The 21,583-nt window shown below is 43.8% G+C and overlaps 1 protein-coding gene across 1 annotated transcript in view; it reads left to right on the forward strand.

Moving 5' to 3' along the window:
- LOC311083775 (uncharacterized protein) overlaps nucleotides 1–21,583 on the forward strand; it is a gene marked incomplete at its 3' end in the record, with an annotated part of 65,693 nt that overhangs the window by 16,446 nt on the left and 27,664 nt on the right. Inside the window, exons 8-17 of the mRNA XM_084115528.1 lie at nucleotides 938–1,093; nucleotides 1,272–1,457; nucleotides 8,767–8,889; nucleotides 9,086–9,319; nucleotides 10,719–10,874; nucleotides 11,053–11,238; nucleotides 18,603–18,725; nucleotides 18,922–19,155; nucleotides 21,014–21,169; nucleotides 21,348–21,533. Coding sequence (XP_083971654.1) covers nucleotides 938–1,093; nucleotides 1,272–1,457; nucleotides 8,767–8,889; nucleotides 9,086–9,319; nucleotides 10,719–10,874; nucleotides 11,053–11,238; nucleotides 18,603–18,725; nucleotides 18,922–19,155; nucleotides 21,014–21,169; nucleotides 21,348–21,533 — 1,740 coding nt within the window. The remainder of the gene's footprint in view (nucleotides 1–937; nucleotides 1,094–1,271; nucleotides 1,458–8,766; nucleotides 8,890–9,085; nucleotides 9,320–10,718; nucleotides 10,875–11,052; nucleotides 11,239–18,602; nucleotides 18,726–18,921; nucleotides 19,156–21,013; nucleotides 21,170–21,347; nucleotides 21,534–21,583) is intronic.

The raw sequence follows: 21,583 nt of genomic DNA on the forward strand, positions 1-21,583 counted from the left end.
CTGGTTTAACACATAACACAGTTATGTTTTATTTATTTATTTAAAAGGGACAATGCATATTAATGAACATCTTAGCTTTTCAGCAATTTAAATATGCCAGAATTAGCCCCAAGGCTATTTTACATCTGCAGTCCCCTGTCAGGTCATCACAATATAAAGTAACAAGGCTAAACATTGAAATTAAATATGATACAACACAATTTAAAAGACGCCACAATATTCAACAACATATTATAAGAGATACCACAGTTTTCAGACAGGGCATCTATTACAGGGTACACATACATATACACGTATACAATAAAGTGCTATTCTATGTACTTTAAGTACATTGTAATTATGCTAAAATACTAATAAATACAGTAAAGTGCTGGATCTGGTTTGGTATACATACATATACTTAAACAGTACCACAGTGAACATACCCATATACCTAAATTACAATAAATACCGTTAGTGGGCACGTTTAAGTGCACGTAAACAGATGAGAAAGAAAATGCATGTGTAACAGTATAGTGGATCTGTGCGTCAGGTCTTAAAGTGACAGCAGCCTAATATACCTGCTGCCAAATTATGAGATAATATAAAAAAATATCTAAATGACAGTTTTTCCCAAAATTGTGGCCAGTGAAAATGCTGCATAGCTGATAACTTTGGAAAACCACTAGCCACAGTGGCTGGTGAGCAAAAAAGTTAATATCAAGCCCCTATCCTAACCCTATAGTCAGTACATGTAGTTAAATAATTATTACTCAGTACTTAAATGTACAATTACACTGTAACACGGACACCTTAAAATAAAGTGTAACCAACATTTTTTTTGATTTCATGAGGTCTTTAAAACCTGCCATGCTGTTTAAATAGGAGACATTCACTCATTTTTATTGTCATAAATTTCTGTACAAGCTAATTTTTATTGTGTGTATCGATGTCTTAGGTCTGCTGTGTCACCTGGATGATGCTTGCATGAGTAACCCATGTCAGAAAGGCTCAAACTGTGATACCAACCCAGTCAACGGCAAGGCCATCTGTACCTGTCCTCTGGGTTATTTTGGCCCAGCCTGTGACCAAGACGTCGACGAATGCTCACTGGGTGAGTAATGGCTTCTTTAAAAAAAAACACCTGAATAAAATGAACATTTGAACAACAGAGCAACCACACAGAACACCCTAGCAACCACTTAAAACACCCTGCCAACCTGAATGTATTAGTGATCGAATGATGGATTTCCCAAAAAAAATTGTAAAGGCGTTTTGTGTCTCTTTTTTAGGTGCAAACCCTTGTGCACATACTGGAAAGTGTATAAACACAAAAGGTTCCTTCCAGTGTAAATGTCTGCAGGGATATGTGGGTACTCAATGTGAACTGGACATAGACGAGTGCATGTCCAACCCATGCCAGAATGATGCTACCTGTTTGGATCAAATTGGAGGCTTCCATTGCATCTGTATGCCAGGTAATCCAAAATATCTGCTGCATTTGGTTTTGGACGCAGTCTATATCTAAATGCTCACTATATATTATCTCATACTGGTGATGTCATTACCTCACATGACCAACCTGTGATCCAATAAATATCTTTTTTTGGCTGTAGCTCTAATTATACTGATGCCTGTCTACATAAAGCTGATATATTGTGTTTCATATAGACAAAAGAAACAATATTAGCATAGCTAAGGCAGGCTGAATTCTCTTGCTAAATCTGGAACTAATCATGGAACTAATATGCTTCACCCAAACTGGCAAAGCAAAGGAACTAGTTCAGGTTCCTTTCTGACTAACAAAATAATAAAGAGTCCATCTTTCCATCTTTTGATGATATTCTTTTTCTCAATGTTTATGTATTTTTTCTGGAATCATTTAATGAAAGGTATAAAGTACAGTAAATCTAGTTCAAATTGAAATTCCTAAATATTATTACCCCAATCAACAAAATCTCTACCAATTACATATAATATAGCAGTAAAATATTGTTATTGTTATAGTTACTGGCCTGATAAGAAAATTTGGTCGATATATTACAGCCGATAAATAAAGATTATTTTCTTCGGCTGAGACACTGTTCGCCATGATGGTTTTGAATGGCTTGAAAAATGATTGGAGTGCAACATGTGAAGCGCAAGTCTGTCATATTGGCTACATGAAATTATAGATATAATATATAAGTTTGTGCTTAGGACATGGCTTTTAATTGTGAGACTTTTGTTTTTGTAATCAGGCAAAAATCATATAAAAATTTGGATTTAGATTTATCGGCCAATATATCGGTTATCAGCTTTCAAATATAAAGAATCGGTGCATCCCTACAAACTAAATAAATGAATCAACCGAATAGTATATCAAAACACAAAAGCATAATTTAAAAATAAATAATAAAATTAAATGGATATAAAAAATACTTTTTTTATTCCATGCATTCTTGGGTTTTGAAAAAGGAATTCATTTTATATAATGTGATCAGTTATTAAATATATCCTAACTGAACTTTTTGGAGTTAAATCGTAGGAAATTGTTGTTAGAGTCGGTTAAGTCGTTGTCGTTGGTGCCTCTAACAGAGCCCTGGTACTGCCAGCCTTCTCAGAAAAGGAAGACTGTTGACCGCAACAACAGTAACAACTGTTTCCGAATGTAATAGGGAGTTTCACAACATTTTATCCCTCTGTTTATACTGAAAAAAAAAAATTGTGTTAAAGGATCTGTGCTGTGCAATCTGATATAAATATTTCGTTTTTTGCAAGGCGACATGAATTCTGTCAGCAAACAGTTGCTCAAATATTTGTCCTTGTCTAGTATATTTGAATTTATGGGTTCCCTTTCGAGAGGTCTCTCATATTGCGTAAGGCTAGCTTACGCTATGGGAAAACTCCTTTTCTCAAGAATATCGAAGCCAATTTTTTAAAATGCAGTGCAGCTGCACAGCATACACAGATGAACCACTAGCGCGGTCATTGGCTGTGCTGCGGCAACTGCACGAACCAATGGCGAAGCGGCTCAGACTTGCAAACCAATCAGGCCGCTTCGCACCCTAGCATGTCAGAGCCCGTCAGAATGGGCTTGGCTTATGGCTATATAAGCACCCATTCTTTGCCAAGGAACTCAGATTTGATCTCCTTCAGTGAACACTCCACTTTGCTGATCTCTGGATAGAAGCCTTCGCCGCCGTCGACAAGCTTTCAGCGGGACAAGCTTTCAGCAGAGAACAAGCCTTCTGCTATTCAGCCCTGAGAACGCCGGCTTCCTGGATTAAGTAGATGCCGCCTTCAGCCCGTTGTTCTGCTGTGCCATCCGGCGCGCCATATTCTTTAATGCTAGTGTGCTCGCCGTCGTGTCACACTTTCTACGAGAGCTAAATTTCCGAGGCGTTGCTTCAAATGCCTCACACCACCTGTGCCTCATGCTGAGGCCCTCTCTTCGGCGGGGACCATCACATTCTCTGCGCTTCCTGTCTGGGGCGCAAGCATGCAGAAACTGCACTCGCCAAGGGCGGCTGCCCTGAGTGCGACTTGATGGATCTCCCCACTCTGCGGGCTCGACTGGCTGTTTTCTCTCTCCCTTTGCTCGAGCGGCGCAAAAAGAAGCGCCATTCTCAAAGGATGCCAGAGCGGATGGATGCGAGCGAACACATGCCGACCCAGTCCCGCGTGCCTCGCTCTCTCCCAGAGAAATTCCCTCACCGGTCCTGTTTACACAGGCGGACCAGCGCCCCTTTCTGCGAGTGGCAGGTCTCGTCTCTTTCAGGGCATCGGACAAGGAGGAGGAAAAGGATGACAGCCTTTCCATCGCTGCATCCGAATGCGACGAGTCGACGGGCTCCGTTTCAGGCCCTGCTCCGTCAACACAAGCCAGCACGAGAACGAGCATCGATGCAGAGCTTGTTCCGCATGCTCACCAAGGCCGTTGAAAACCTTGTGCTCGAGTGGTCTTCGCCCGATGAGCCCACGCGTAGCAGGCTTGATGAGTGGTTCCTGCAGGGGTGCCGGCAGGCCCCTCAGCAGAGACCCGCCCCCTTTTTCCCAGAAGTGCACGACGAGCTGACGAAAGTGAAGAAGGCGCTACACTCAGCTCGCTTAAAGCCTTCCTTCTCCTCGACACTCTCTACCGTAGACGGCGCTCTGGAGAAAGGCTATGAGGCAATTCCTCCCCTCGAGGAAGCGGTGGCCGCACACCTTTGCCCGCCCACCGCTTCTGGATGGAAAGCAAAAGCATCACATCCATCCAAGCCTTGACGCGCTACTTCAGCTCTCGCTGGCTGTGCATACGCCGCCGCTGGCCAAGCTGCTTCGGAGCTTCACACCATTGCTGTCCTCCAAGCTTTTCAGGCCAAACTTCTACGCTCTTTGGACGAGGCTGGACCTGAACTGGAAGCTTTCAGGGATCTGCGCAGCGCCACAGACCTGGACTGCGAGCCACAAAGTCGACAGCCCAGGCAATTGGACGAAGCATGGCCAGCTTGACGGTGCTTTAGCAGCACCTATGGCTTAATTTGACTGATATGAAGGACGCAGATAGGGCAGCTTTTCTGGACTCCCCTATCTCCATCTCCGGTCTGTTCAGCCCAGCAGTTAAAGGGTTCGCTGAGCGCTACACTGAGGCTCAGAAAGCGTCACAAGCTATGCGTCACTTTCTCCCAAAACGCTCCAGCTCTGCTTCGAGCCACCAGAAGAAGGCGCCACCTCCTCAGCAGGTAAAATCAGTGCCTCCAGTCTCCCAGCCCCGCCCAGCGGCTGAAGTCCGTCACCGCTCTCGCTCTGCAAAGAGCCAGCAGTTCCCTGAGGCGGGGACCACGACCCAAGATCGTGTTGGACCCCAAGCCTTGTAAGCCTTCTTAGCCTTAGGAAGAAAGAGAGAGAGTTTGAGTCCCACCGAGGCCGGATCACTCTCCAAAAAGCGTCTCACACATTTCCCAGTCCCGTTTTTTCAGGCGGCTGGAAATACCGATGTTGCAGTAAATGGGTCTGTTATAAAACACGCACACCTGCAAACAAACGGCATTTTACGGCGACACAAAAAAGCACGAAAAGAGCTCTTTTCTGTCTGTGTCATATGTAGGTCACGTGCCCACGATAAAGTACGCACCCCTACATACAAGCACTGTTCCCACAGTATTAATCTCTCCTCCAGCTCACGCTGGGGATGCAATAAATGCAGGTCATGCGTCCACTATACAGTACACACCCCTGCACACAAGCACTGTTCCCACAGTATCAAACTCTCCTCCAGCTCACGCTGGAAGGGTAATGAATGTAGTGCGTGTGCCCACTATGAAGTATGCACCCCTACACGTAAGCACTGCCACCACAGTACCAATTCTCCCCCCAGCTTGTGTGGGAGATGTAATAAATGTAGGTTGTGTGCCCACTATGAAGTATGCACCCCTACACATGAAAACTGTTCCCACAGTTTCAGTTCTCCCTCCAGCTCGCGCTGGAGATGTGATGAAAGGTCACAGAGCGGCCCGTCCCCAGTTTTCATTCAACCCCTAGCTATTAGGGCCAAGGCCTGGGAGGCCATCCCCGGTGTATCAGTATGGGTGTTGAACATGATAAAACGAGGCTACTCGCTAGAGTTTGCTCGCAGACCTCGCGCTTTCGAGCCATGTTCGAAGCGACAGTGAGAAGAGATGTGGCGCACATCCTTCGCACCGAAGTGTCGAAACTGTTAGAAAAGGGAGCTGTCGAACCAGTCCCTCTTTCACAAAGCGAGTCGGGCTTTTACAGTCGCTACTTCCTCGTTCTGAAAAAGGATGGCGGCCTCAGGCCCATCCTAGACCTCAGACACCTGAACAAAGTGCTAATGATACGCCTGTTCAGGATGCTGACAACCAGACAAATCCTTGCGCAAATTCGCCCAGGGGATTGTTTTTTCTCAGTGGATCTGAAAGATGCTTATTTTCACATCCAAATATCGCCCCATCACAGGCCATTCCTGAGATTTGCCTTCGAGGGGCAGGCTTACCAGTACACAGTACTACCGTTCGGCCTATCACTGGCACCTCGTACATTTACGAAGTGCACTCTCCCCCCTGAGACAGCTGGGAGTGCGAGTGTTAAACTACCTCGACGATTGGCTGATTATAGCCCAATCAGAGGAACAGTTGATAACTCACAGATCCTGGCTCCTCAGCCATTTACAATGCCTGGGTCTAAGGATCAATGCTTCCAAGAGCACACTGTCTCCCAGCCAGGGTATTTCTTTCTTGGGTACAGTGATAGACTCTATACAAATGAAAACGCGCCTTACGTCAGAGCGCGCGCTCACCATTCAACGCCTAGCGGCATCCCTCAGAGCAGGCGCTTGCGCTCCTCTCAAGAGATTTCAGAGGATGTTGGATCTCATGGCCTCAGCATCATCAGTACTCCAGCTTGGACTACTGCACATGCGTCCTCTCCAGCGCTTAGGGTGCTAAAAACCATCACTGAAGCAAGAGCGCCTTCGACTAGGCGCCTCTACGCTAAGAAATGGGTGGTGTTCTCTGGCTGGTGCGCAGCACGGAGCCTGGACCCCTACTCGTGCGAAGTACTAAGTGTACTCGCCTTTTTGCAAGAGCTCTTGGACGCGGGTCACATCCCCTCCACGCTCAAAGTATATGTGGCGGCCATAACAGCATCTCACGCTCCTGTGGCCGGACAATCACTATGAAGAAACAACATCATCGTGCGCTTCCGTAAAGGGGCAAGGAGGCTAAACCCTCCACGACCCCCCTCTGTGCCTATCTGGGACCTCTCCACGGTCCTGGAAGCAATGAAGGGGCCCCCATTTGAGCCGCTTCGGTCTGCGGACCTGAAGCATCTCTCGCTCAAAACCACTCTCGATTTACATGCGCTATCAGTAAGCGCACCCTGCCTTGAGTTTGGGCCTAATGACTGCAGAGTCGTCCTTAAGCCAAGGCATGGTTATGTTCCTAAAGTGCTCTCGACTCCGTTCAGAGCACAAGTTATTTCACTAGCAGCTCCTCCCTCACCAGAGGATGAAAGAGACGTGAATTTACTCTGTCCCATCAGGGCTCTCAGAGTTTATCTGGAGCGTTCTGCCTCATTCAGACAGTCGGAACAGCTTTATGTATGCTTTGGCGGCCGCACCAAGGGGCTCGCCGTTTCATAGCAAAGATTATCACGCTGGATAGTTGATGCTATCGCACTGGCTTATGAGTCTTAGTGCCTTCATTGCCCCTTAGGCGTCAGATCTCATTCCACGAGAGGTATGGCCTCGTCTTGGGCTTAGTCAAGTGTAATACCTATTGAAGATATCTGTGCGGCGGCCAGCTGGGCCTTGCCGTCCACGTTTATGAGGAATTATAACCTGGAAGTTCTTGCTTTGCAAGTGAGGGTTCTTTCAATACAAGATGTGTAAGCACAAACCCCCTGAGCCTTAGGGCCCGATACATATACGGTCCTGGCTAAATTCAAACTACGGTTCTTATATACATTATAAAGGGTTTGGCCCTCATTAGGCCCATTCCTTGTTTTTCCCTATACGAAGCCCGTCACGGACTGGCTTTTATTGGGTTCATACTTTACTCTTCTATAAGCCTCAGACATCTTGCCTTAGTCTACTGAACGGAGCGAAGTTAAGCACGCACATCGTTTTGAAGGGGGTTCCCATAGCGTAAGCTAGCCTTACGCAATACGAGAGACCTCTCAAAAGGGAAGGACTCGGTTACTAATGTAACCTCGGTTCCCTGAGATGAGGGAACGAGTATTGCGTAACCCGCCGCGCTACTGTGCTTTGATCAGGGGATCGCTTCAGTCGATTAAACCTGAGTTCCTTGGCAAAGAATGGGTGCTTATATAGCCATAAGCCACGCCCATTCTGGTCAACCATTCTGATTGGTTCGCACGGCTGAGCCGCCTCGCCATAGGTTCGTGCAGTTGCCACAGCAAAGCCAATGACCGCGCTAGTTGCTCATCTGTGTATGCTGTGCAGCTGCACTGCGTTTTAAAAAATTGTCTTCAATATTCTCAAGAAAAGGAGTTTTCCCATAGCGTAAGCTAGCCTTATGTAATACTCGTTCCCTCATCTCAGGGAACCGAGGTTACGTTAGTAACCGAGATGTTATGTTTTAGTGCTGATTTTTTAATTCACCCTGCTCGAAAGTTACAGGCTATGTTCACGTGTTTTGGATGTGAACAGCAAAAATCTGAATTTAAAAATATTCAGATCTGGACTCACTTTCATATGTGGAATAAAATTGAATAGGTACTCTATCGTTCAAAACTTTGTGTTTGGTAAGATTTTGTTTTTGAAAGAAGTCTATTATGCTCAGCAAGGCTGAATTTAATTGATCAAAAAACAGTAATATTGTAAAAACAATAATATTGTAAAATATTATTGCTGTTTTGGTTACACTTTATTTTAAGGTGTACTTATTACAATGTAATTGTTCATTTAGGTATTGAGTAATATTATTAACATGTACTTACTATAGAGTTAGGATTAGGGTTTTGTTTAGGGTTAGTTGAATGTAATTATTCATAATTTACAGTTATTACTATAAGTATATGTAACAAGGACACTGCAAAATAAAGTGTTACCACTGTTTTCTATTACGATGCATTTTAAAAATGTAATTCATTCCTGTGATGCGAAGCTGAATTTTCAGCATCATTACTCCAGTCACATGATCCTTCTGAAATCATTCTAAAATGCTGACTTGCTGCTCAAAAAATATGGGCAGTGCCTGATATGGGCATGTAAACAATCTTGTTTTGGCTTTTGAAACTAGATTTTTAACAACATTTTTGATGAAATTGCTTCTTTCTTTCCAGGCTTTAGTGGTCAGAACTGCGAGCAGAACATTGATGACTGTCCAGACCATCGCTGCCTTAACGGAGGGACCTGTGTGGATGGAGTGAACACCTACGATTGCCAATGCAAGCCAGAGTGGACAGGTACCAAATGCCTACTCAAACCCTACACTTCATTTAGAGCTAGACACAAAGACATTTTTTGAATCAGTAAGGCTAACAAGGTTTCATTGGGTAAAATCTCTTTTTTTTATTGGCATTGTATCTGTGTTTAGAAATGTACATGCTGTATTTTGCAGTGAAATTAACAACTATAAATATTTATATATTAATTCCTCAGGTCAGTTCTGTACCGAAGACTTCAATGAGTGCAATTTGATGCCCAATTCCTGCCAGAACGGTGGTACATGCTTGAACACGCAGGGTGGATACAACTGTGTGTGTGTGAACGGCTGGACAGGGGATGACTGCAGCAAGAACACTGACGACTGCGCAGATGCTGTCTGCTTCGCAGGAGCCACATGTCATGATCGGGTGGCCTCCTTCTTCTGTGAATGTCCTCACGGGCGCACAGGTGTGCATAGTTTTTTCACATGCAACTGAATCTTGGTTTGAGGCACTCATTTCTTTTATTGGAGCATTAGCTTTATGAGAGCTTTGAGTAAACTAAGTGCAATTTAGTGTTGTCAAAAATATCGATTTTTCGATAAATATCGATACCGAAATATCTGAAACGCTTCCAATACAAATTTTCCGCAAAATTGATGCATGACACCAAAATCTCATCTCTCTGACAGCGAGTTGACACACAAACCTGCCTCCCCTCTCTCACTCGTCTCATTTGCTTTGAATGAATTGCCCCGGCATAGGATTGCGCACATTTTGCATAATTTTACTCATTCCTTCAGCTTTTGTGCTCACACCCAAAGTTTGCACACATAATGCCGCCTCTCAGTACTAAATTGAGTTCTTTTTCACTGCTTATTGCACTTAAACAGTCAAAAACACACAAAATAATGTTACAAATTTTTTTTTTTTGCTGGTTTAACACAGTCAGTTATGTTTTATTTATTTATTTAAAAGGGACAATGCATATTAATGAACATCTTAGCTTTTCAGCAATTTAAATATGCCAGAATTAGCCCCAAGGCTATTTTACATCTGCAGTCCCCTGTCAGGTCATCACAATATAAAGTAACAAGGCTAAACATTGAAATTAAATATGATACAACACAATTTAAAAGACGCCACAATATTCAACAACATATTATAAGAGATACCACAGTTTTCAGACAGGGCATCTATTACAGGGTACACATACATATACACGTATACAATAAAGTGCTATTCTATGTACTTTAAGTACATTGTAATTATGCTAAAATACTAATAAATACAGTAAAGTGCTGGATCTGGTTTGGTATACATACATATACTTAAACAGTACCACAGTGAACATACCCATATACCTAAATTACAATAAATACCGTTAGTGGGCACGTTTAAGTGCACGTAAACAGATGAGAAAGAAAATGCATGTGTAACAGTATAGTGGATCTGTGCGTCAGGTCTTAAAGTGACAGCAGCCTAATATACCTGCTGCCAAATTATGAGATGATATAAAAAAATATCTAAATGACAGTTTTTCCCAAAATTGTGGCCAGTGAAAATGCTGCATAGCTGATAACTTTGGAAAACCACTAGCCACAGTGGCTGGTGAGCAAAAAAGTTAATATCAAGCCCCTATCCTAACCCTATAGTCAGTACATGTAGTTAAATAATTATTACTCAGTACTTAAATGTACAATTACACTGTAACACGGACACCTTAAAATAAAGTGTAACCAACATTTTTTTTGATTTCATGAGGTCTTTAAAACCTGCCATGCTGTTTAAATAGGAGACATTCACTCATTTTTATTGTCATAAATTTCTGTACAAGCTAATTTTTATTGTGTGTATCGATGTCTTAGGTCTGCTGTGTCACCTGGATGATGCTTGCATGAGTAACCCATGTCAGAAAGGCTCAAACTGTGATACCAACCCAGTGAACGGCAAGGCCATCTGTACCTGTCCTCTGGGTTATTTTGGCCCAGTCTGTGACCAAGACGTCGACGAATGCTCACTGGGTGAGTAATGGCTTCTTTAAAAAAAAACACCTGAATAAAATGAACATTTGAACAACAGAGCAACCACACAGAACACCCTAGCAACCACTTAAAACACCCTGCCAACCTGAATGTATTAGTGATCGAATGATGGATTTCCAAAAAAAAATTGTAAAGGCGTTTTGTGTCTCTTTTTTAGGTGCAAACCCTTGTGCACATACTGGAAAGTGTATAAACACAAAAGGTTCCTTCCAGTGTAAATGTCTGCAGGGATATGTGGGTACTCAATGTGAACTGGACATAGACGAGTGCATGTCCAACCCATGCCAGAATGATGCTACCTGTTTGGATCAAATTGGAGGCTTCCATTGCATCTGTATGCCAGGTAATCCAAAATATCTGCTGCATTTGGTTTTGGACGCAGTCTATATCTAAATGCTCACTATATATTATCTCATACTGGTGATGTCATTACCTCACATGACCAACCTGTGATCCAATAAATATCTTTTTTTTGGCTGTAGCTCTAATTATACTGATGCCTGTCTACATAAAGCTGATATATTGTGTTTCATATAGACAAAAGAAACAATATTAGCATAGCTAAGGCAGGCTGAATTCTCTTGCTAAATCTGGAACTAATCATGGAACTAATATGCTTCACCCAAACTGGCAAAGCAAAGGAACTTGTTCAGGTTCCTTTCTGACTAACAAAATAATAAAGAGTCCATCTTTCCATCTTTTGATGATATTCTTTTTCTCAATGTTTATGTATTTTTTCTGGAATCATTTAATGAAAGGTATAAAGTACAGTAAATCTAGTTCAAATTGAAATTCCTAAATATTATTACCCCAATCAACAAAATCTCTACCAATTACATATAATATAGCAGTAAAATATTGTTATTGTTATAGTTATTGGCCTGATAAGAAAATTTGGTCGATATATTACAGCCGATAAATAAAGATTATTTTCTTCGGCTGAGACACTGTTTGCCATGATGGTTTTGAATGGCTTGAAAAATGATTGGAGTGCAACGTGAAGCGCAAGTCTGTCATATTGGCTACATGAAATTATAGATATAATATATAATTTTGTGCTTAGGACATGGCTTTTAATTGTGAGACTTTTGTTTTTGTAATCAGGCAAAAATCATATAAAAATTTGGATTTAGATTTATCGGCCAATATATCGGTTATCAGCTTTCAAATATAAAGAATCGGTGCATCCCTACAAACTAAATAAATGAATCAACCGAATAGTATATCAAAACACAAAAGCATAATTTAAAAATAAATAATAAAATTAAATGGATATAAAAAATACTTTTTTTATTCCATGCATTCTTGGGTTTTGAAAAAGGAATTCATTTTATATAATGTGATCAGTTATTAAATATATCCTAACTGAACTTTTTGGAGTTAAAACGTAGGAAATTGTTGTTAGAGTCGGTTAAGTCGTTGTCGTTGGTGCCTCTAACAGAGCCCTGGTACTGCCAGCCTTCTCAGAAAAGGAAGACTGTTGACCGCAACAACAGTAACAACTGTTTCCGAATGTAATAGGGAGTTTCACAACATTTTATCCCTCTGTTTATACTGGAAAAAAAAAATTGTGTTAAAGGATCTGTGCTGTGCAATCTGATATAAATATTTCATTTTTTGCAAGGCGACATGAATTCTGTCAGCAAACAGTTGCTCAAATATTTGTCCTTGTCTAGTATATTTGAATTTATGGGTTCCCTTTCGAGAGGTCTCTCATATTGCATAAGGCTAGCTTACGCTATGGGAAAACTCCTTTTCTCAAGAATATTGAAGCCAATTTTTTAAAACGCAGTGCAGCTGCACAGCATACACAGATGAGTGACTAGCGCGGTCATTGGCTGTGCTGCGGAAACTGCACGAACCAATGGCGAGGCGGCTCAGACGTGCAAACCAATCAGGCCGCTTCGCACCCTAGCATGTCAGAGCCCGTCAGAATGGGCTTGGCTTATGGCTATATAAGCACCCATTCTTTGCCAAGGAACTCAGATTTGATCTCCTTCAGTGAACACTCCACTTTGCTGATCTCTGGATAGAAGCCTTCGCCGCCGTCGACAAGCTTTCAGCGGGACAAGCTTTCAGCAGAACAAGCCTTCTGCTATTCAGCCCTGAGAACGCCGGCTTCCTGGGTTCACTAGATGCCGCCTTCAGCCCGTTGTTCTGCTGTGCCATCCGGCGCGCCATATTCTTTAATGCTAGTGTGCTCGCTGTCGTGTCACACTTTCTACGAGAGCTAAATTTCTGAGGCGTTGCTTCAAATGCCTCACACCACCTGCGCCTCATGCTGAGGCCCTCTCTTCGGCGGGGACCATCACATTCTCTGCGCTTCCTGTCTGGGCCGCGAGCATGCGGAAACTGCACTCGCCAAGGGCGGCTGCCCTGAGCGCGACTTGATGGATCTCCCCACTCTGCGGGCTCGACTGGCTGTTTTCTCTCTCCCTTTGCTCGAGCGGCGCAAAAAGAAGCGCCATTCTCAAAGGATGCCAGAGCGGATGGATGCGAGCGAACACATGCCGACCCAGTCCCGCGTGCCTCGCTCTCTCCCAGAGAAATTCCCTCACCGGTCCTGTTTACACAGGCGGACCAGCGCCCCTCTCTGCGAGTGGCAGGTCTCGTCTCTTTCGGGGCATCGGACAAGGAGGAGGAAAAGGATGACAGCCTTTCCATCGCTGCATCCGAATGCGATGAGTCGACGGGCTCCGTTTCAGGCCCTGCTCCGTCAACACAAGCCAGCACGAGAACGAGCATCGATGCAGAGCTTGTTCCGCATGCTCACCAAGGACGTTGAAAACCTTGTGCTCGAGTGGTCTTCGCCCGATGAGCCCACGCGTAGCAGGCTTGATGAGTGGTTCCTGCAGGGGCGCCGGCAGGCCCCTCAGCAGAGACCCGCCCCCTTCTTCCCAGAAGTGCACGACGAGCTGAGGAAAGCGAGGAAGGCGCTACACTCAGCTCGCTTAAAGCCTTCCTTCTCCCCTCTGGAGAAAGGCTATGAGGCGATTCCTCCCCTCGAGGAAGCGGTGGCCGCACACCTTTGCCCGCCCACCGCTTCTGGATGGAAAGCAAAAGCATCACATCCATCCAAACGTTGCTGCGCTACTTCAGCTCTCGCTGGCTGTGCATACGCCGCCGCTGGCCAAGCTGCTTCGGAGCTTCACACCATTGCTGTCCTCCAAGCTTTTCAGGCCAAACTTCTACGCTCTTTGGACGAGGCTGGACCTGAACTGGAAGCTTTCAGGGATCTGCGCAGCGCCACAGACCTGGCCTGCGAGCCACAAAGTCGACAGCCCAGGCAATTGGACGAAGCATGGCCAGCTTGACGGTGCTTTAGCAGCACCTATGGCTTAATTTGACTGATATGAAGGACGCAGATAGGGCAGCTTTTCTGGACTCCCCTATCTCCATCTCCGGTCTGTTCAGCCCAGCAGTTAATGGGTTCGCTGAGCGCTACACTGAGGCTCAGAAAGCGTCACAAGCTATGCGTCACTTTCTCCCAAAACGCTCCAGCTCTGCTTCGAGCCGCCAGAAGAAAGCGCCACCTCCTCAGCAGGTAAAATCAGCACCTCCAGTCTCCCAGCCCCGCCCAGCGGCTGAAATCCGTCACCGCTCTCGCTCTGCAAAGAGCCAGCAGTTCCCTGAGGCGGGGACCCCGACCCAAGATCGTGTTGGACCCCGAGCCTTGTAAGCCTTCTTAGCCTTAGGAAGAAAGAGAGAGAGTTTGAGTCCCACCGAGGCCGGATCACTCTCCAAAAAGCGTCTCACACATTTCCCAGTCCCCTTTTTTCAGGCGGCTGGAAATACCGATGTTGCAGTAAATGGGTCTGTTATAAAACACGCACACCTGCAAACAAACGGCATTTTACGGCGACACAAAAAAGCACGAAAAGAGCTCTTTTCTGTCTGTGTCATATGTAGGTCATGTGCCCACGATAAAGTACGCACCCCTACATACAAGCACTGTTCCCACAGTATTAATCTCTCCTCCAGCTCACGCTGGGGATGCAATAAATGCAGGTCATGTGTCCACTATACAGTACACACCCCTGCACACAAGCACTGTTCCCACAGTATCAAACTCTCCTCCAGCTCACGCTGGAAGGGTAATGAATGTAGTGCGTGTGCCCACTATGAAGTATGCACCCCTACTCATAAGCACTGCCACCACAGTACCAATTCTCCCCCCAGCTTGTGTGGGAGATGTAATAAATGTAGGTTGTGTGCCCACTATGAAGTATACACCCCTACACATGAAAACTGTTCCCACAGTTTCAGTTCTCCCTCCAGCTCGCGCTGGAGATGTGATGAAAGGTGTGCCCGCTGTAATGCATGCGCCCCTGCACATAAGCGCTGTTCACACAGCATTACAAGACAGCTGGGCGGCCAGGTCCCTGTCACAGAGCGGCCCGTCCCCAGTTTTCATTCAACCCCTAGCTATTAGGGCCAAGGCCTGGGAGGCCATCCCCGGTGTATCAGTATGGGTGTTGAACATGATAAAACGAGGCTACTCGCTAGAGTTTGCTCGCAGACCTCGCGCTTTCGAGCCATGTTCGAAGCGACAGTGAGAAGAGATGTGGCGCACATCCTTCGCACCGAAGTGTCGAAACTGTTAGAAAAGGGAGCTGTCGAACCAGTCCCTCTTTCACAAAGCGAGTCGGGCTTTTACAGTCGCTACTTCCTCGTTCTGACTAAGGATGGCGGCCTCAGGCCCATCCTAGACCTCAGACACCTGAACAAAGTGCTAATGATACGCCTGTTCAGGATGCTGACAACCAGACAAATCCTTGCGCAAATTCGCCCAGGGGATTGTTTTTTCTCAGTGGATCTGAAAGATGCTTATTTTCACATCCAAATATCGCCCCATCACAGGCCATTCCTGAGATTTGCCTTCGAGGGGCAGGCTTACCAGTACACAGTACTACCGTTCGGCCTATCACTGGCACCTCGTACATTTACGAAGTGCACTCTCCCCCCTGAGACAGCTGGGAGTGCGAGTGTTAAACTACCTCGACGATTGGCTGATTATAGCCCAATCAGAGGAACAGTTGATAACTCACAGATCCTGGCTCCTCAGCCATTTACAATGCCTGGGTCTAAGGATCAATGCTTCCAAGAGCACACTGTATCCCAGCCAGGGTATTTCTTTCTTGGGTACAGTGATAGACTCTATACAAATGAAAACGCGCCTTACGTCAGAGCGCGCGCTCACCATTCAACGCCTAGCGGCATCCCTCAGAGCAGGCGCTTGCGCTCCTCTCAAGAGATTTCAGAGGATGTTGGGTCTCATGGTCTCAGCATCATCAGTACTCCAGCTTGGACTACTGCACATGCGTCCTCTCCAGCGCTTAGGGTGCTAAAAACCATCACTGAAGCAAGAGCGCCTTCGACTAGGCGCCTCTACGCTAAGAAATGGGTGGTGTTCTCTGGCTGGTGCGCAGCACGGAGCCTGGACCCCTACTCGTGCGAAGTACTAAGTGTACTCGCCTTTTTGCAAGAGCTCTTGGACGCGGGTCACATCCCCTCCACGCTCAAAGTATATGTGGCGGCCATAACAGCATCTCACGCTCCTGTGGCCGGACAATCACTATGAAGAAACAACATCATCGTGCGCTTCCGTAAAGGGGCAAGGAGGCTAAACCCTCCACGACCCCCCTCTGTGCCTATCTGGGACCTCTCCACGGTCCTGGAAGCAATGAAGGGGCCCCCATTTGAGCCGCTTCGGTCTGCGGACCTGAAGCATCTCTCGCTCAAAACCACTCTCGATTTACATGCGCTATCAGTAAGCGCACCCTGCCTTGAGTTTGGGCCTAATGACTGCAGAGTCGTCCTTAAGCCAAGGCATGGTTATGTTCCTAAAGTGCTCTCGACTCCGTTCAGAGCACAAGTTATTTCACTAGCAGCTCCTCCCTCACCAGAGGATGAAAGAGACGTGAATTTACTCTGTCCCATCAGGGCTCTCAGAGTTTATCTGGAGCGTTCTGCCTAATTCAGACAGTCGGAACAGCTTTATGTATGCTTTGGCGGCCGCACCAAGGGGCTCGCCGTTTCATAGCAAAGATTATCACGCTGGATAGTTGATGCTATCGCACTGGCTTATGAGTCTTAGTGCCTTCATTGCCCCTTAGGCGTCAGATCTCATTCCACGAGAGGTATGGCCTCGTCTTGGGCTTAGTCAAGTGTAATACCTATTGAAGATATCTGTGCGGCGGCCAGCTGGGCCTTGCCGTCCACATTTATGAGGAATTATAACCTGGAAGTTCTTGCTTTGCAAGTGAGGGTTCTTTCAATACAAGATGTGTAAGCACAAACCCCCTGAGCCTTAGGGCCCGATACATATACGGTCCTGGCTAAATTCAAACTACGGTTCTTATATACATTATAAAGGGTTTGGCCCTCATTAGGCCCATTCCTTGTTTTTCCCTATACGAAGCCCGTCACGGACTGGCTTTTATTGGGTTCATACTTTACTCTTCTATAAGCCTCAGACATCTTGCCTTAGTCTACTGAACGGAGCGAAGTTAAGCACGCACATCGTTTTGAAGGGGGTTCCCATAGCGTAAGCTAGCCTTACGCAATACGAGAGACCTCTCAAAAGGGAAGGACTCGGTTACTAATGTAACCTCGGTTCCCTGAGATGAGGGAACGAGTATTGCGTAACCCGCCGCGCTACTGTGCTTTGATCAGGGGATCGCTTCAGTCGATTAAACCTGAGTTCCTTGGCAAAGAATGGGTGCTTATATAGCCATAAGCCACACCCATTCTGGTCAACCATTCTGATTGGTTCGCACGGCTGAGCCGCCTCGCCATAGGTTCGTGCAGTTGCCACAGCAAAGCCAATGACCGCGCTAGTTGCTCATCTGTGTATGCTGTGCAGCTGCACTGCGTTTTAAAAAATTGTCTTCAATATTCTCAAGAAAAGGAGTTTTCCCATAGCGTAAGCTAGCCTTATGTAATACTCGTTCCCTCATCTCAGGGAACCGAGGTTACGTGAGTAACCGAGATGTTATGTTTTAGTGCTGATTTTTTAATTCACCCTGCTCGAAAGTTACAGGCTATGTTCACGTGTTTTGGATGTGAACAGCAAAAATCTGAATTTAAAAATATTCAGATCTGGACTCACTTTCATATGTGGAATAAAATTGAATAGGTACTCTATCGTTCAAAACTTTGTGTTTGGTAAGATTTTGTTTTTGAAAGAAGTCTATTATGCTCAGCAAGGCTGAATTTAATTGATCAAAAAACAGTAATATTGTAAAAACAATATTATTGTAAAATATTATTGCTGTTTTGGTTACACTTTATTTTAAGGTGTACTTATTACAATGTAATTGTTCATTTAGGTATTGAGTAATATTATTAACATGTACTTACTATAGAGTTAGGATTAGGGTTTTGTTTAGGGTTAGTTGAATGTAATTATTCATAATTTACAGTTATTACTATAAGTATATGTAACAAGGACACTGCAAAATAAAGTGTTACCACTGTTTTCTATTACGATGCATTTTAAAAATGTAATTCATTCCTGTGATGCGAAGCTGAATTTTCAGCATCATTACTCCAGTCACATGATCCTTCTGAAATCATTCTAAAATGCTGACTTGCTGCTCAAAAAATATGGGCAGTGCCTTATATGGGCATGTAAACAATCTTGTTTTGGCTTTTGAAACTAGATTTTTAACAACATTTTTGATGAAATTGCTTCTTTCTTTCCAGGCTTTAGTGGTCAGAACTGCGAGGAGAACATTGATGACTGTCCAGACCATCGCTGCCTTAACGGAGGGACCTGTGTGGATGGAGTGAACACCTACGATTGCCAATGCAAGCCAGAGTGGACAGGTACCAAATGCCTACTCAAACCCTACACTTCATTTAGAGCTAGACACAAAGACATTTTTTGAATCAGTAAGGCTAACAAGGTTTCATTGGGTAAAATCTCTTTTTTTTATTGGCATTGTATCTGTGTTTAGAAATGTACATGCTGTATTTTGCAGTGAAATTAACAACTATAAATATTTATATATTAATTCCTCAGGTCAGTTCTGTACCGAAGACTTCAATGAGTGCAATTTGATGCCCAATTCCTGCCAGAACGGTGGTACATGCTTGAACACGCAGGGTGGATACAACTGTGTGTGTGTGAACGGCTGGACAGGGGATGACTGCAGCAAGAACACTGACGACTGCGCAGATGCTGTCTGCTTCGCAGGAGCCACATGTCATGATCGGGTGGCCTCCTTCTTCTGTGAATGTCCTCACGGGCGCACAGGTGTGCATAGTTTTTTCACATGCAACTGAATCTTGGTTTGAGGCACTCATTTCTTTTATTGGAGCATTAGCTTTATGAGAGCTTTGAGCAAAACCACTGAAGATAATTTATAGACCCTATTTTTAGTTTAATGGACCACTTATTTTACTTATTTTCTATTGAAAAAGAAGTTAAGATGGGACATATCAATTTGCTTTTTTAATCTGCTAAAATGAATTTAGTCTGTATTGTATGTACACTTGCACATAGATGATGTAAAGCTAATAGCCATGGATTAAGTGTCATGACATTGTGTGTAACACTTTATTTTACAGTGTTCTTGTTACACATCTTACATGTAGTTGCTATAGTAATTACTATAAATTGTGCATAATTGCATGCAACTAACCTAAACCACACCTTAATCCTAATCAGGGTTTGGTATTATGCGTGTGGATTTCAGCAGTGGCGTGTAACGCAGTCACTCCTACTAGCCAATTTGGCAGGTTGAATTATATATATAATATATGCATGTTTCAGTTGTAGTCTTTAAAAAATCATCAGAAATAATAAACTAAGTGCAATTTAGTGTTGTCAAAAATATTGATTTTTCGATAAATATCGATACCGAAATATCTGAAACGCTTCCAATACAAATTTTCCGCAAAATTGATGCATGACACCAAAATCTCATCTCTCTGACAGCGAGTTGACACACAAACCTGCCTCCCCTCTCTCACTCGTCTCATTTGCTTTGAATGAATTGCCCCGGCATAGGATTGCGCACATTTTGCATAATTTTACTCATTCCTTCAGCTTTTGTGCTCACACCCAAAGTTTGCACACATAATGCCGCCTCTCAGTACTAAATTGAGTTCTTTTTCACTGCTTATTGCACTTAAACAGTCAAAAACACACAAAATAATGTTACAATTTTTTTTTTTGCTGGTTTAACACAGTCAGTTATGTTTTATTTATTTATTTAAAAGGGACAATGCATATTAATGAACATCTTAGCTTTTCAGCAATTTAAATATGCCAGAATTAGCCCCAAGGCTATTTTACATCTGCAGTCCCCTGTCAGGTCATCACAATATAAAGTAACAAGGCTAAACATTGAAATTAAATATGATACAACACAATTTAAAAGACGCCACAATATTCAACAACATATTATAAGAGATACCACAGTTTTCAGACAGGGCATCTATTACAGGGTACACATACATATACACGTATACAATAAAGTGCTATTCTATGTACTTTAAGTACATTGTAATTATGCTAAAATACTAATAAATACAGTAAAGTGCTGGATCTTGTTTGGTATACGTACATATACTTAAACAGTACCACAGTGAACATACCCATATACCTAAATTACAATAAATACCGTTAGTGGGCACGTTTAAGTGCACGTAAACAGATGAGAAAGAAAATGCATGTGTAACAGTATAGTGGATCTGTGCGTCAGGTCTTAAAGTGACAGCAGCCTAATATACCTGCTGCCAAATTATGAGATAATATAAAAAAATATCTAAATGACAGTTTTTCCCAAAATTGTGGCCAGTGAAAATGCTGCATAGCTGATAACTTTGGAAAACCACTAGCCACAGTGGCTGGTGAGCAAAAAAGTTAATATCAAGCCCCTATCCTAACCCTATAGTCAGTACATGTAGTTAAATAATTATTACTCAGTACTTAAATGTACAATTACACTGTAACACGGACACCTTAAAATAAAGTGTAACCAACATTTTTTTTAATTTCATGAGGTCTTTAAAACCTGCCATGCTGTTTAAATAGGAGACATTCACTCATTTTTATTGTCATAAATTTCTGTACAAGCTCATTTTTATTGTGTGTATCGATGTCTTAGGTCTGCTGTGTCACCTGGATGATGCTTGCATGAGTAACCCATGTCAGAAAGGCTCAAACTGTGATACCAACCCAGTCAACGGCAAGGCCATCTGTACCTGTCCTCTGGGTTATTTTGGCCCAGTCTGTGACCAAGACGTCGACGAATGCTCACTGGGTGAGTAATGGCTTCTTTAAAAAAAAACACCTGAATAAAATGAACATTTGAACAACAGAGCAACCACACAGAACACCCTAGCAACCACGTAAAACACCCTGCCAACCTGAATGTATTAGTGATCGAATGATGGATTTCCCAAAAAAAATTGTAAAGGCGTTTTGTTTATCTTTTTTAGGTGCAAACCCTTGTGCACATACTGGAAAGTGTATAAACACAAAAGGTTCCTTCCAGTGTAAATGTCTGCAGGGATATGTGGGTACTCAATGTGAACTGGACATAGACGAGTGCATGTCCAACCCATGCCAGAATGATGCTACCTGTTTGGATCAAATTGGAGGCTTCCATTGCATCTGTATGCCAGGTAATCCAAAATATCTGCTGCATTTGGTTTTGGACGCAGTCTATATCTAA

The sequence above is a fragment of the Abramis brama genome, assembly GCF_963993115.1.
Source record: "Abramis brama genome assembly, chromosome: 5".
NCBI lineage: Eukaryota > Metazoa > Chordata > Actinopteri > Cypriniformes > Leuciscidae > Abramis > Abramis brama.